A 16452-nucleotide genomic window follows, 5' to 3' on the forward strand; every position below is an offset into this window, starting at 1 on the left:
ACATGGCTATCATATCACCCCTTAACCTCCTCTTCTACAGGCTAAACATGCCCAGCTCCCTTAGCCGTTCCTCATAAGGCACCGTTTCCAGGCCTATGACCATTTTGGTTGCCCTCCTCTGGACACGTTCCAGTTTGTCAGTGTCCTTCTTGAACTGTGCTGCCCAGAACTGGACACAGTACTCCAGGTGAGGTCTGACCAGAGCAGAATACAGTGGCACTATTACTTCCCTTGATCTAGATGCTATACTCCTATTGATGCAGCCCAGGATTGCATTAGCTTTTTTAGCTGCCACGTCACACTGTTGGCTCATGTCAAGTTTGGACACAAAGACAGACAGACAGACAGATGATAAATAGAGTCCACAACATACACATATTTAATGTGTTCATTCAGCTGTACGCACTTGACAAATAAAAATAAAAATAAAAAGGGGGTGAGGGGAAAAGAGCAGCCATCCCACCTGCCATTGAACCCAATGTGTTTTGACGATATGCGGTTTTGTGGATTGACTTCTGCATGAAATAACAGAATTTCACAAAACCAATACAGTGGTACGTCAGGTTAAGTACTTAATTCGTTCCGGAGGTCTGTTCTTAACCTGAAACTGTTCTTAACCTGAAGCACCACTTTAGCTAATGGGGCCTCCCGCTGCCGCTGCGCCGCCGGAGCACGATTTCTGTTCTCATCCTGAAGCAAAGTTCTTAACCTGAAGCACTATTTCTGGGTTAGTGGAGTCTGTAACCTGAAACGTATGTAACCTGAAGTGTATGTAACCTGAGGTACCACTGAAATAACTGAGGAAAGATAAAGGAAAGTGCGCAGTCAAAAATGGAATTTAGGAACCACAATGGGGTGATTGGAAGTCATGTTGGAATTAGTTATGTATGAATCTAAATCTTCTTCTTTTTTTGTAACATGGATCGATTTTGGATTGTTTTCGTTGACTTGTTTTTAAAACCAATAAAGCATAAAAAAAGACTGTATGTGATTTTGGCTTTAGGTGCGCAAAGGCAAATTTATGGGAGCGCGACTGATTTGGTCGCACTGAGCACAGAGCCTTGTGGCTACCGTAGGAGTGCTGCAACAGTGTCGATCTAATAAATAAGGGAGGGAGAAGAAGGACCCTGAACCCATATCTTGTATGTAAATACACAGCTTTATTGGTTTATGGGGTCAATAGAAACTTCAAGCACTTCGAGAGCAGCAGAGAGGGGAGGAGGCTGTATGGAGCTTTGCTACGTAAAAGGAGGAGGCCTAACTTGGTCTGCTCGCATCTATTGTATAATCTTTTAACTGTCATGGTTTATCACAGAATTGTAGAGTTGGGACCCCAAGGGTCATCTAGTCCAACCCCCTGAAATGCAGAATCACAGCTAAAGAATTCCCAGCAGATGACCAGAGAAAACCATCTGGAAACCAATTCTGTCAAGCACCTAGGACATTCTCACTGAAGATTTTCAGCAGTAGGCACTACAATTCCCACAAGCTAAGACAGTTAGGCCCCATTAAAAATCCCGAAGCTTATCTGTTAGGGTTGGTGGGCAAAGATATACCACATATGAAAAAAAATTAATCTTTTTATATGCAACAACAGCTGCCAGGGTAGTGATTGCTACTAAATGAGAATCTCAGGACATACCAACAAAGGAAGAGTGGATTTGTAAATTAAGTGAGTATATAGAATGGGCAAAAATAACTTCAATTATAAGATATCAATCGAATCAGAAGTTAAGAACGGAGTGGAAGTATTTTGAAGATTATATGTCAAAATATTGTTCTAAAAATGACGTGTTAATAGGCTTAGAATAAAAAATGTAAGCAATAACAAAACAAAGAAAGAAGGAAGGGGAAATCAGAATTTAACAAAAATAATTTATTACAGAATGCAAGGGGGAAAGGCAGAAAGAAATATAAAGAAGTCGAATTGCTGTGGACGGAGGAAGAGGGTGGGTGGGTAGTGTATAATTATGCAGCTGTTGTAATTTAGATACTATATTTTATGTGAGGGAATCATTGGGGATTTTGGTTATTATGTATATATGTTAAGTTTCCATAAAGATCTAAAGATAAAAGGGGGGGGAGTTGCTTAAGTCAGCTGCAGATGTTTGCTTCAATGACGAAAGGTTCAGGGGTTTTCCCTTTAGTAACAACTCGTAAAATGCCCCAATACTTTCCCTGTTCAAAGTCTCCAGATTCAGCCTGGCTCATCCCAGGGTGTGGTGTCAGAGTAGAAGGGCCCGATCCCATGGGAAGCAAGGGAGGAGGATTGTGACGGCGTTGCAAGCTGCTGGACCACAGGCTACTCGAAGGCCGGGGACTCAGAATTTCATTTCGCCATCCTTGCTCTTCAAAACAACCAGGGTTACCAGGAAAGGGATGAGGCAGATCGGGGTGATGATCAGAGGCAGCAAAATGTCATCCGGGGGGTCCTGCAGGGCGTTACGCACGCTGCAGTTGAGGAAGTACATTCTGTGGCCATACGTGATGTAGTTGTGAGCCAAGGTGTTGGGGTAACCGTACTTCAGGCGTTCTGCCCATTTTTCCAGGCACTCCCGCAATTCATTGTATGGCCTGTGGAGTTGATCAACAGAGGGAGGAATTCAGGATTTGGAGCATTAGATACAGTAGAAACTGGGGGAAGCTGTGCTCTTAACCCTCAGAAAGAAACCTTGCACTATAACCTTTCTAAAGGGTGGCGCTGTGGGTTAAACCACAGAGCCTAGGACTTGCCGATCAGAAGGTCAGTGGTTCGAATCCCCGCGACAGAGTGAGCTCCCATTGCTCGGTCCCTCCTCCTGCCAACCTAGCAGTTCAAAAGCACGTCAAAGTGCAAGTAGATAAATAGGTACCACTCTGGCGGGAAGGTAAACGGTGTTTCCGTGCGCTGCTCTGGTTCTCCAGAAGCGGCTTAGTCATGCTGGCCACATGACCTGGAAGCTGTACGCCCGCTCCCTCGGCCTGTAAACGAGATGAGCACCACAACCCCAGAGTCGGCCATGACTGGACCTAATGGTCAGGGGTCCCTTTACCTTTACAACCTTTCTAAGTGGCTGTTAAAATGTCTGCCTTCACAGGTGGAAGAATCCTGTGTGAAAGGCAGGGAAGGGGAAACCTCACAGGTGAGAGGCTGTGAGGAGGAGAACGATCCCAGGTGAGAGCTAGGAGGGCACACCTGTTTCTGCATGGGATAAAAGTTACGATGCCGCAGTGAGAGAGGACTGGCGCAGTTTTCTTTCTCTTTTCTTCTTCATTTAGTTCCCTTTCTATTATTTATTGTAGATTAGTTTGTTTTTCTGTTATGTGTCATGAAAATCTCAATAAAAGTATACCCAAAGGAGCGTCTCCATCCCCATCATTCAGCCTGGACACTGAGGTCCAGCTCCAAGGGCCTTCTGGCGGTTCCCTCCCTGCGAGAAGTCAAGTTACAGGGAACCAGGCACAGGGCCTTCTCGGTAGTGGCACCTGCCATGTGGAACGCTCTCCCAGTGGCGTAGTGTGGGGGTGCAGGGGGGGCCGGCCAAACCGGGCGCAACATCTGGGGGGCGCGCTTGCACTCGCAGCTCTCTGCTCCTACCTGGCTCACTCAGGGTTAGGGGGCAGAAATTACTTGCCTTGCCCCGGGTGCTGACAACCCATGCTACGCCACTGCGCTCTCCCACCAGATGTCAAAGAGAAAAACAACTACCAGACTTTTAGAAGATATCTGAAGGCAGCCCTGTTTAGGGAAGCTTTTAATGTTTGTTGTTGTTGCTTTTTTATTACTGTTACTGGTGTTCTGTTGGGAGCCACCCAGAGTGACTAGGGAAATACAGCCAGATGGCCGGGCAATAATAATAATAATAATAATAATAATAATAATAATAATAATAATAGTTGTTTAAAACTTCATAGTAAAATGTCTGCCCACATTTCTCACCAGCTTCCCTGTTGTAGAAACCTTGCGCATTGCAGAAGGATTTTGAGCCACATTCTGCATTTGGGGTGGTCATGTGTCTGATTTACAGGGGTCAGTCATCTATTAGAAGGGCTGCCCTCTGTTTGAATGAGTTCTCTTGCTGAAGAGCTATCATGTGGCCAGCATGACTAAACCGCTTTTGGCGCAACGGGACACCGTGACGGAAACCAGAGTGCACGGAAAAGCCATTTACCTACCCGCCAAAGCAGCACCTATTTATCTACTTGCACTGGCATGCTTTCGAACTGCTAGTTTGGCAGGAGCTGGGGCAGAGCAATGGGAGCTCACCCCGTTGCAGGGATTTGAACCCCCAACCTGCTGATCAGGAAGCCCAAGTGGCTCAGTGGTTTACAGTCTAAATAGCATCATCATCATCCTCATTATTATTATTGCTGTTCAGATAAACAGCATGTAACATTTGATTTTGGCCTTAAGACTGTTATCGATACATCTCAAAATTTCTTTATGAATTGTGGCAGAGTCAACATCTGAACGTCGTAACTCCAGAATTTCATATTCCTTATTTGACCCCCGAAAGAAACTGGCACAACTTTTGTTTACCACTCTCAACCACCCCTTACCCAGTGGAAAAGCTCCGTTCTTCATTACCTTCTAATGACCATCCACTCACACCAGTGCTCCTCTGTGATGTTGGCCATCTGCTTCTCAAAGTCTCTCCAGCAATCTGCCACGAGGATACTGTAAACTAGAGGGGGGGAAGCAAAGCATAATGAGTTTGTGTTTGCATGGTGACACAGCATGGTAAGGTTAGCGGTGGAGGAAGCAGGGGTCTGGCTGTGTCATGTGATACTGAAATCCAACGGTGGAAAGGAGGAATTGTGAAGAAATCTGCACATGGGCCAACGAGTGAGAATATAACCAACATTCTGCCTTCTGAGGTACATGCCTATTGCACAGGCAAGGAGGACGCCCCCATCTCAGATCTGACCTCAAAAAACCAGGCAGTCATCTGTTTATCTATCAAATCAAATAGCACATCAATTTTTCAGGACAGCACTGAGTCAACATTTTCACCTGTCTCTTCTCAAAGTGGCTCGCAATCAGTGGCATAGCGTGGGGGGTGCAGGGGGGGCCGGCCGCACCAGGCACAACATCTGGGGGTTAGGGTTAGGGGGCGCAAATCCACGGGTTAGGGGGCGCAAATTACTTGCCTTGCCCCGGGTGCTGACAACCCACGCTACGCCACTACTCGCAATGGCAGGTGTATGGAAACAGTTATGGCTGCAGGGTTTCCCAAAGCGAATCGCAGGTTCTGGGGTGCCAACTTGAATAAAATATTTGGGGGACAGGTAAGCCACACCCCGCGTAATCAGTCATGCACACACCAATTGAATGGTAATGCCCACTGACTTGGGGGCCCCCAGCCCCCTCAAATATTTTATGGGGGCAAAGGGACCTCAGTCTCTAGGATTTGGCTGCTATGCACAGGTTCGTTCAATGGGAACCACTGGGGGAAAAGGTGAGGTTCCAAATTTTTTACTGCAGCCTGGGACGGTTGTTTCAGGTTGGAGTAGTTCTGGGGAATGCAGGGGCCCTGAGAAAGAGTGGATCAGGACCAGCCCAAGACATTTTGGCGCCTGAGGTGAACGCAAAATGCCATCTCCCTCCCTGCCATGGAATCAGATGTGAGTGAACATATGCATTAGGAGCAAAGTGGGAATAAAGATCTACATTGGGGTGTGCTGACCCTGTGAATCCTGCCGCCAGAGGCGGTTGCCTCATCTTGTCTCATGTGTGGGCCGGCCCTGTTTTGGTGCGCCAAACAATGTTTTCTGCTTTGAGATGTAAACAGTCAGGTTTGTACCCTGGGGATACTCTTGGATTGGTGCTGAAAGCAGAGGTGACCTCAGCAGCAAATTTTCAAACTTAGGCCAGAAGTGGGGAACCTGTGGCCTTCCAGATGTTGTTGGACGCCAGTTCCTACAAGCCCCAGTTTCCCACAAGCCCCTCCAACTGGAGGGGTGGAGGTGGTCACCCACCTCAGGAAAGGCCTTTCTAAGACAAGAGGACTAAAGGAGCCATGTTCTGACCCAAAGCGTCCTCATAACAAAGGGCATGTCACGATGTGTCTAGAGGGAAGAAAAGGCGGTCTGTACAGACTCAGAGGCATCAGTATTTCTGCGCTTTGCTATCATCTCACCATCGTCCAGGCTCAGCTTCATTTCGGGGCCCAGAAATGTAGCGTTTGGTCTTCCTTCGAGAGAGATGCTGGCGTTGCCAGGAGCTTCTGTGGTCCCATTATGAGCATCGAGCCTGGTGGCCACTGCAGGTGAGACAGAGAGAGCAGAAGGAATGCAAGAAGAGTGGAGTCAAGTGGATATTTTGGAACAGTCCCTCTGGAACATAGCTGTCAACCGTCCCTTATTTGGCGGGAAAGTCCCTTATCCCAGCGCCGTGTCCCGCTGCTGTCCCTTACTGATGATGTCCCTTAAATTTCCCGGGTTTCAAAGGAAGCAGCTCCTCTCCCTCCCTCCCTGCCGGCCAGGGAGGAGGGAGGCTCCAACTGTATTGCTTGGCTGCGTTGCTCACCCAATAAGGAGTCTAAGAACGACTGGGGGTGGAGCTTGCATGCCTTGTGCCAATCAAATGGGCCATCTTGCCTGGGGACTCGCCTTTGCTCAGCGCTTCCCAGCAGAGAGGTGACGGTGGTTTCCCTTGCTGCATCCCCTTTGCCGGGTTGCGCTGTGGGAACCACTGCATGAGGCTTTGTTTGGCTGCTGGCTGGGCTTTCTGCCTTTGGCTCGGAGGGGCCCAGAAGTTGAACATACCTGTGCTTGGAAAATCCCTTATTTTGGCTGCTGATCCCTTATTTTTGAGGCTGCTGGTCCCTTATTTTCAAATCTGTAAGCTGACAGCTATGCTCTGGAACCGTTGAGGGAATGGAATTGGGTTCAGGACAAACATGTCTGGTATTCCAGCAAGCTGGCTAGACATTTGGAGCACAGCATTGGCAAGGTGGGAAAGAGTTAAACACTCCTTCCTGCCTTCTAAATGTCCCTTTCCTGAAGCTCTCCCCCCCCCACCCCAATAAACATGTACTTAGCCAATGCTTTGTAGCCTGCTAGAACAGGAAGGTTTCCTCCTTCACTTACTTCCTCTGGAGTTTAAGAAGCTGCTACAGCCAGGGACAGGGCATCGTGTACAAAAATCAATGTGAACTGTGGCGACTCTGTAGATGAGTTGTGTTTACACTGAGCCATGTCTACCGCTCTGAGATTTTTGAAATATCAATATATAGTTGTGAGTTGGTTTTTTTTTTTTTGCAGGAGGTGGGTGTTAGGCTATATTTCTGAGTCCCTCAAAATTCCTGGATCCGGCAAGAGAGAATATATATATATATATATATATATATATATATATATATATATGCAGGTTTTGGTGTCTTCGGGTGTCTTCCCGTGTAAGAGTCGGGGTGTCTGTGCGACGTTTCGACGAGGTCTCACTCGTCATCTTCAGGCTGGTGCTTTCGGCTTCTTGTTACTGGAACAGAGCTCGAAGACACCAAAACCTGCATTCCTGTACCCGTGAAAATCTACGAAAGCATATATATATATATATATATATTTGCTTTCGTAGATTTTCACGGGTACAGGAATGCAGGTTTTGGTGTCTTCGGGTGTCTTCCCGTGTAAGAGTCGGGGTGTCTGTGCGACGTTTCGACGAGGTCTCACTCGTCATCTTCAGGCTGGTGCTTTCGGCTTCTTGTTACTGGAACAGAGCAGAATCTGGTGTTTGAGTTCCTATAAATACTGTTGAGGGGTGTGGTGTATAGCCTCCAACGTTCTGGGCAGAGAGGAAGTTCCTAGATTAGTGTGCCTCTTCTTCTTTTGTTAATTATATATATAACACAAAGTAATAATCATAAATAAATAAGAATAAAAATGTGCACCCCACCACCGAGGCCATTCCATTATAACTATCCAAACTCCCAAAATTTCAACACCTCTTGCGACGGTTTGACCCCTTTCCATTTTAACAGTACAGATTCTACAAACACCTTCCATATCTCCTCGAAATCATTTGTCCTGCATATTCCCTGTCTTACCTTAATGGCACGTGTTAATTTGTCATTAATAGCTATCTCCCACAGCTCTTTATACCATTCTTCCATTTTATATTCTGCTTACCCTTTCCACTTCCTGGCTATCATAATTCGTGCAGCTGTCGATAAATTTGTGAGCAAGTCCTTCATAGCCTGCGAACCTTCCACCCCATCGTAAATTGATGATAATGCAACCTCTGGACAAGAGAGGCTCTTCTCACAGTCATTGGTTCAAATCCCACGTTGGGCAAAATATTCCTGCATTGCAGGCAGTTGGACATAGATCAGGTATGTCCAACAGGTCGATCTCGATCTACTGGTAGATCCCCGCGAGGTTTTGGTAGATCGCGGTTGATCTCTGGCTCCCTTTCCTTCACTTTGCTAAAACTGACTCCTGCCCTGCCCCCTCGCCCTGCTCTCCATTGTTGTTTGATCGCTGAAAGGGAAGATAAAGCTTTCTCTGTGCTGCTGTTTTCATCCACAGCAATCTTTTTGTGAGTGACTTTACCCCTTTGTCCCTTGCATTTAACACGCCCTCCCCAAAAAAGCTCAACAACTGAGCTAACCCAAAACGGGTAGATCACTGACAGTTTTTAATTCTGAAGGTAGATTGCAGCCTCCTGGGAGGAGGATGCGGGATAATACGAGATTGGTGATAGATGCATAGGCGCCGACTCCATGGGGCTTGAGGGGGCCCGAGCCCCCTCAAAAATTCGTTTGGGGGGGCTCTGCCCCCAATAATCTCCGGCGCCCCTCCAGCAGAGCGCCATCGCCGCCCCTCCCCCAGCCCAAAATGCACAGGGTCGGGCTGCCTGCATGCCTCCTGCCCTCCCTCCCGAGCAAAAGCTCCACCCAATTTCCTTTGGAGCTGATTAATAGGCGCAGCACGCTCTCCCCTATTCGCTCACGAGGAGGCGGCGCCACTTTATTTGCATATTCATGAGCTTATTTATTATTCATGATCTTTCCCGGCCCCCCCCCCAATATTTTTTATAAGTCCGCGTCCCTGGATAGATGCCATAGAATATCTAGACATGAACCGGGGAAAGCGGCGGCCTTCATCTTAATTGATGCCAAAAAGGCTTTTGATAATGTCTCATGGAGATTTCTGGAAGTTGCTCACCCCTGACATAGATGATCCTCGTGGCCCCTTCCAACTCTACAATTCTATAATTATTTTTGATTCCATTGTTAATGTCCCAAAGGCATTGGTATAAAAAAGGAAGCTGCTCTGTGCCAGAGGGCAAATGGGTGGGCCCCCTCTTTCACCCGGCTGGTAGTGAGAAAAATAAAGGCCAGAGCAGGGATGGAAGCAGGCTTCTGGCAGAAGCCAGAGAGTGAGAGCCAGGCCTGATTTCTGCTTGAATCCAAGGCTGTGGCTAAGGGGGAAGCAAGACCCTCTGGGGTGTTAATGCTGTGAGCCTCTCCATCATAGGCTCAGGTTGTATAGATGTGCAAATAAACCATATATCAGAAAGACACTGCAGTCTCTGCTGTCCCTCATTCCAAGGAATCCGAGCCTGTGACCCCTGGGGTCTTGCACCTATTGGGCTGGTATGCAACAATACAAATGCTTCTAAATAAACAAATTTCTAGCTGCCACATTTGAGACTGTAGCTGTGTACACACAATATCTTTACTGCACATTTTTTTGCCCCTTGAGCACATTTTTTTGCCCTTTGGGGAATTCTGGGCCCTGTAGTTTGTTCAGGGATTTCTGGGAATTGCAGCTCAGGGATTACAGTGCCCAGAATTCTTTGAGGGAAAGACTGTGGTTTGAATGCCCTTTAAAGGCATAGTACGTACGCAACCTGGGACGACATTTTCTCGATCGGGTTTCTGTTTGAGCTGTGAGCGTACTTGCGTTTTCTTGCGACATATAGCTGGAATCACTTTCTTGTGCCATTCTGGGCAGATTTGCTTGATAGTCACTTTTTCTGCAAAGCACCTCTTTCTGTATTCCGCCTGCTCTTGTGCCACGCTGTAGTTTGGATCATATGAGTTGATCTCTGAGAGAAATCGGGTGGGCGGCCATACCTGGCAACAGAAGGGATCTGGCCCCTTCAGCGCTGTAATTCTAGGAATGTTCGGTGCCCACCTGAAGCTGAACTGGCTTGCAGCAGGCAGGCGAAACCCCCATCAGGAATGCCCCCATGAAGGCACTTGAAGGAAGCCTGCATGGTGTAGTGGTTAGAGCTGTTGATTAAGGACTGGGAAGATTCAGGTCTCCACTCAATCATAATACGCACTGGGTGATACTGGGCCGCTCACAATGTTTCAGTCTAATCTACCTCATAGGGTTGTTATGAGCTGGGCTGGGCGATAATCTGGTTTTCAACATCGCGATATATCACCAGCTAAACTTCGTGATACAGTGGTACCTCTGGTTAAGTTTTTAATTCGTTCCGGAGGTCCGTTCTTAACCTGAAACCGTTCTTGAAACCGCCTCCCACCACCGCCGCACCACCACCACGTGATTTTTGTTCTCATCCTGAGGTAAAGTTCTTAACCCGAGGTACTACTTCCGGGTTAAGTCTCTAACTTTGAGTCTCTAACCCAAAGTGTTTGTAACCTGAGGGGTTTGTAACCTGAGGTACCACTGTTATGTTTGCTTCAGGTTGCGCGTTTTCAGGTTGCGTCCGTGGCGACTTGGAAGTACCGCAAAGGGTTACTTCCGGGTTTCGTCGCTCGCGCATGCACAGACGTGCAAAATGGCATCATGCGCATTGCGCAGGAGTGGCAAATCGCAACCTGTGCACGCGCAGACGTGGGTTGCATTCTTTTCAGGTTGCGAATGGGCCTCTAGAACGGATCCCGTTCACAACCAGAGGTACCACTGTACTGATATATTACAATGTCTAAAATACGGGTGGAGCTATGTAGAGGCATCGGCTGGCTTCGCGGTTTCCCCCGCATTGTGACATTTGCATGGCACACACACACACACACACACACACACACAGAGCATGATTTGCAACATATTGCCAGGTCAAAAATTATGAAGGCAATATCATGATATGGACTTGAAACCGATTTGGGACGATAGAGTGGTACCTCGGTTAAGTACTTAATTCGTTCCGGAGGTCCGTTCTTAACCTGAAACTGTTCTTAACCTGAAGCACCACTTTAGCTAATGGGGCCTCCTGCTGCTGTCGCGCCACCGGAGCCCGATTTCTGTCCTCATCCTGATGCGTATGTAACCTGAAGCGTATGTAACCCGAGGTACCACTGTATATCAATTTATCCCCCAGTCCTAGTTATGAAGCTGAGATGCAGGGAGAGAGGATAATCATGCACATTGCCTTCAGCTTCTTGGAGGAAAGGCTAGATATAAATGTAAGAAATAATAAATCCACAAAGGTGAGATAGCCCTGCAAAAACAGTTCACCACAGGAGTGCTGTTTCCCTGGAGAAGTTGCTGTAAGCCTCAACTTGGAAAACGGAGGAAGTCACCCAAATATTTAACAACACAGAAAGAAATTGCCTCCTGCCTCAGAGAAGGGCAAATTCTCCCAAAGCTCCTGTACCTGAAAGTGTGGCTGGGCTGAGTATTTGGGAGTCAGAAATGCCAGCAAAGCTAGAGTGAGAGGGGAAGAAAATGACAGTGGGGGTTTATCTAGATCCAGTGGTTTTTTTCCTTCTTAAAAAAATGTTTAGGGGTACTCTCATTTTCCTACTCATATTGAAATACTGCCCCTCAATGAGGCCAAACTTAGATTTACAAAATGTTTAGGGATATGTGTACCCCTGCGTCCCCCCCAGAAAAAAAGCACTGCCTAGATCTCTGGGATATAATATTACTTTTGACTAGCCCTACTGAGACTGCGATGAACCTGGCCAGAAAAAGCACTGGAAGACAGCGTGGAAGCAGGACAAATCATGCCTGAGTAAGAAACAAGGGTGAGTCTGTGTCTACGCAGAGAGTCTAGAAGCTACCTCAGAGCTGGGACAAGAGCTAAGAATTCCAATTCAGACAAAAAACAGGATCTGAGACAAAGACTCTAAGAACTCTAGCTGACCTGCGGAGACTCTCAGAAGGGATACCCATCTCCCTGCGGTGGACAACCTGTTGAGGGTGGAGATTATCTCTGTTCTCCACAGCTCCGAGAACCCAAGCCCCTCTCGGCTGTTGAGCAGAAGCTTTCTGCTTCCCACCCGACGGCCACCCTGAAGTGCTACTCACCTGTAAAGACCACCAGGAGCAGCAGCAAGGGCAGGCACCGGCCATCCATCTTGGTACACGCTGCCACTCTCAGCACAGCTGCCTGCTTCCTCCTGGCCAGCTTGAGATTTGAATCGGAATAACAGGAAGCGCCTCCTTTCCTCTGACAGGGCTGGTGGTTGAGAGTGCAGCCGACATGTGAAAAATGAGATCCAGGAGCAAGCCTGGCTCCCAGGGGCTTTGCTTCAGTGAGGCTCAGTTCTCCTCCCTTGCTCCCACACCCATTCGGAGGCACCGGGACCCCTGTAACCTCGGGGCAGCCACCTCGGGTCACCCTGCCTGGCAGCAGAGGAACGTTCTCCTCCGCAGCCCTTCCAACTTTTACAAGGCCCAGCCGGCCTTTGGATTGGCAATTTCCGAGTCGTTTCTGTCTGCTGGGTTGTGAAATCAAAGAGGCAGCTTGAAATGGGTAGTCAGGGCAGAGGGAAGAGAGGGGAACGCCTCTGGAAGCGAGACACTGGCTCTCTCTGTGTGTCTCCCACGTGCAAAATCAGACAGGGGACAAGCAGCCCCGGGGGCAACTCTTCACATCTGTGCAACTCATCTGACTCACGCTTGGACGAGGGTTTGCAAGATGACAGGAACCAACGCAATGCACAAAGTTGCTTCAAAGTATAGCGACAGGGAAGATTGCAGAAAAGGAAAACTGCAAGTTTATTATTATTATTATTTGATTAAATGCTTTATTGGTTTTAAAAACAAAACAATTGCAAAACAATATGCAACAATCAACAAAAGGCAATCCAAGTTCAACACTCGTTACAAAAAGGAGAAACGATTGAGTTCACACGTCACAAATTCTAACATAACTTCTAATCCCCCCATTGTGATTTCTAAATTACATAACAACTGCACACTAAACTTTATCTCTCCTAGGTTGTTCGATTGCGTTAATTTTGTAAAGTTATCTTTTTTAATGCAGAAATCAATATAGGCCTGCCAAAGAATTTAGATTATTACAATGTTCTTTTAAATATTCTCTGTAAATATTCCACACTCTATTAAATATTTGATCTGTATGGTCTCAGAATCTTGCTGTCAATCTTGCTAGCTCTGCATATTCTAACATTTTATTCTGCCAGTCTAATTTTGAGGGAGTAGAATCTCATTTCCATACCTTAGCAATTAAAATCCTTGCTGCGGCTATTGCGTACATTAAAATTTTTCTTACCCTTTCTGGAATTCCATTGCTCATTATGCCTAGCAGGAAGGCTCAAGGCTTCTTAGGGAAAGAACTTTTAAACATTTTTTAAAGTTCATTATATGTTGTTTCCCCAAAATCCCTGATTTTTTGGCAGTTCCGCCACACGTGGCTCATAGTGCCGTCTCCAACAGATGTTTTATAGATGTATACATTTTGGCCAGTTTTATAGGTGTTGAATACCATGTGGTAAAGTAATTATGTTTGGAAGTCAGAAAGAGGGATGGGGGGAGGTCGATGCTCAGTTAGAGCAACGCTTGGGCCCTCGTGGCTTTCATGGTGTTCCGTGTACACAATAGAGTAACTAGTCTGTGCGGTGTGGGTGTTAATGCTCATAGACTTCACATTCATAACTTACATTCAGGGAGGTGTTTGTGACACTCATCATAGGGTCTGAACTATTTTATGGGTGCTGTGGTTCCACCCTTAACAAACTGCAGATGGCAAGTGGCAGTGGCCTCTCTTGGCCAACTGATTTCCCTCTCTTTGTTCACTCAGCCCAGAGGTGGAAGGTTAAGGGACACCTCACGGATGTGCAGGGAGTGGTCATCCGCTGTGGAAAGAAAAATACAGGCTGCATTAAAGAAAGTCCTTTGCCGCTCACTCTGTGTCTCTGCTTTCTTTGTGCTAATATTGCCCTTATGACAACTTTGTGGGACTGGTCATGTTGTTCAGATGCCCGATTATCGTCTTCCAAAGCAACTACTCTATTCCGAACTTAAAAATGGAAAGTGTAATGCTGGTGGTCACCAAAGACGTTTAAAGACTCTCTCAAGGCAAATCTAAAAAAATGTAGTATAAACACCAACAACTGGGAAACACTGGCCTGTGAGCACCCCAGTGGGAGAACAGCCTTTACCAAAGGTGTCATGGGCTTTGAAATATACTTGGAGTCGAGAGTGGATTTCATGCTCTTTATTCAGCTCATAGTGGTGAGGAGGAATGAAAGTTCCCCCAGAATGTCTGCTTTATATACATTATTTACACAATGGGCCCCACATGATTGGCTAATTCTGGGATTCAACTGTAGGCCAATCAGGTTGCGGATTCACTTCCACCTGGAGCTGGATTGGGTGGCTCCTGTGGATCGATCAGACTGCTGCATTCTGGACCCTATTGTTCTAGGACCAATCAGACTGCTGCATTCTGAATCCTATTCTTCTAGGACCAATCACATTGCTGCCTTTTGGATCCTATTCAACTCAGTACATAACAGGCTTTAAAGACGCTCAAACTCAGGGCGAAAGGGAGAAACGAGCTAAGAGGAAGGCACATTTGGCAAACCCTCACTGTGATCGACTCCTGGCCAGAAACCTATGTCCCCACTGTGGGAGGATGTATGGATCCAGAATTGGCCTCCACAGTCACTTACGAACTCGCTGTTAAAACCGTGTTTATGGAAGACAATCTTACTCAGCTACGAGTGATCGCCAAAGAAGATTAAAAATTAGGCGTCTCTCTCACTCCATCTTGTGCATCTTGCCTTGTGCAAGCATCAAGCAGACACCAAATGTTGTCACTGTGTGACCTTATGTGACTCAAAGCACTTACACACTCTGTGCTCTCGTCCCTCCTGGATCACCACACAGTGGAAGAGGTTGTCCGCAGAGGTTGCCTGTGTTCTGAAAGCGCACAGAGTGTGGTTTGCACACTCTCAGCTTTTTACTCTTCACCACATCCTTGCTAGGGCAGCCTGCTGGATGCCACATTTGGACATAGCGGACATAATATTGTTACAAGCGTGAAATGAAGTCAGTTGCAGAAATCACTGCCGGTCCTACATGCACAATTCCAATCTCATTGCGCATGGATTGTGTGCACACTGTACAAGACTAAGATACTGTTAGTGGGCAGCTTCCTCTGAAGTAGCAGGTAAGTTTTTTAGCCTATTGCAGGGGTCAGCAAAATTTTTGAGCAGGGGGCCGGTCCACTGTCCCTCAGACCTTGTGGGGGGCCGGGCTATATTTTGGAAAGGAAAAAAAGAACGAATTTCTATGCCCCACAAATAACCCAGAGATGCATTTTAAATAAAAGCACAAATTCTACTCATGTAAAAACACACTGATTCCCGAACCGTCTGTGGGCCGGATTTAGAAGGTGATTGGGCTGGATCCGGCCCCTGGGCCTTAGTTTGCCTACCCATGGCCTACTGCATAACAGATGCCTGTAAAAGTGCCCAGTGGACCTCACTGGGGAGGGACATCACTTCTACCACTTGGACTATCTCTCGCTTGGACTACTGCAATGCGCTCTACATGGGGCTACCTTTGAAGTTGACCTGGAAACTACAACTAATCTAGAATGCAGCAGCCAGACCGGTGACTGGGAGTGGTCGCCGAGACCATATAACACCGGTCTTGAAAGACCTACATTGGCTCCCAGTATGTTTCCAAACACAATTCAAAGTGTTGGTGCTGACCTTTAAAGCCCTAAAGGGCCTCGGTCCAGTATACCTGAAGGAGCGTCTCCATCCCCATCGTTCAGCCCAGACATTGAAGTCCTCCTCCTCCGAGGGCCTTCTGGCAGTTCCCTCACTGCGTAAGTGAGGTTGCAGGGAATCAGGCAGAGGGCCTTCTCAGTGGTGGCGCCCGCCCTGTGGAACACCCTCCCATCAGATGTCAAGGAAATAAACAACTATCTGATTTTTAGAAGACATCTGAAGGCAGCCCTGTTTACGGAGGTTTTTCATGTTTGATGTTTTATCTTGTTTTTAATATTCTTTTGGCAGCTGCCTCGAGTGGCTGGGGAAACCCAGCCAGATGGGTAAGGTATAATAAACAAACAAACAAACAAACAATAACAATAACAATGAGTATTATTGTTATTATTATACCATCGCTTGGGAAATGCTGAGGGGAAGGGGAGTATATCACACCAATGCACACTATTTTGTAAAGATGCCAACCTGTGTTTAACAACAGTGCAGATTGTAGCTGCCAATTTACTTAAATGTTATGGCACGAGGGTGTGTACAGCTACAAAGCACTTGCTCCAAGGGAAAGTGACCG

At 47.0% G+C, this 16452-nt stretch overlaps 1 protein-coding gene across 1 annotated transcript; it reads right to left on the reverse strand.

The window, feature by feature from the left end:
• Positions 1-1140: 1140 nt before the first annotated feature.
• RAMP2 (receptor activity modifying protein 2) lies at positions 1141-12646 on the reverse strand. Its single transcript, XM_082195167.1, has 4 exons — positions 12205-12646; positions 6120-6242; positions 4568-4664; positions 1141-2574 (listed from the first exon to the last, which is right to left on the reverse strand). Exons 1-4 carry the CDS (start codon positions 12251-12253, stop codon positions 2322-2324), a joined length of 522 nt encoding a protein of 173 aa, XP_082051293.1. The 5' UTR covers positions 12254-12646; the 3' UTR covers positions 1141-2321.
• Positions 12647-16452: the final 3806 nt, after the last annotated feature.

The sequence above is a fragment of the Podarcis vaucheri genome (assembly GCF_965113315.1).
Source record: "Podarcis vaucheri genome assembly, chromosome: 13".
NCBI classification, from domain to species: Eukaryota; Metazoa; Chordata; class Lepidosauria; order Squamata; family Lacertidae; genus Podarcis; species Podarcis vaucheri.

Coding starts and splice junctions, on each gene's coding strand:
- RAMP2 (XM_082195167.1), bottom strand. CDS start 12,253: ATGGATGGCCGGTGCCTGCCCTTGCTGCTGCTCCTGGTGGTCTTTACA. Junction 4,665..6,119: donor GAAGCTGAGCCTGGACGATG/GTGAGATGATAG, acceptor CCCCCCCTCTAG/TTTACAGTATCCTCGTGGCA. Junction 2,575..4,567: donor GAGTGGATGGTCATTAGAAG/GTAATGAAGAAC, acceptor TCAACTCCACAG/GCCATACAATGAATTGCGGG.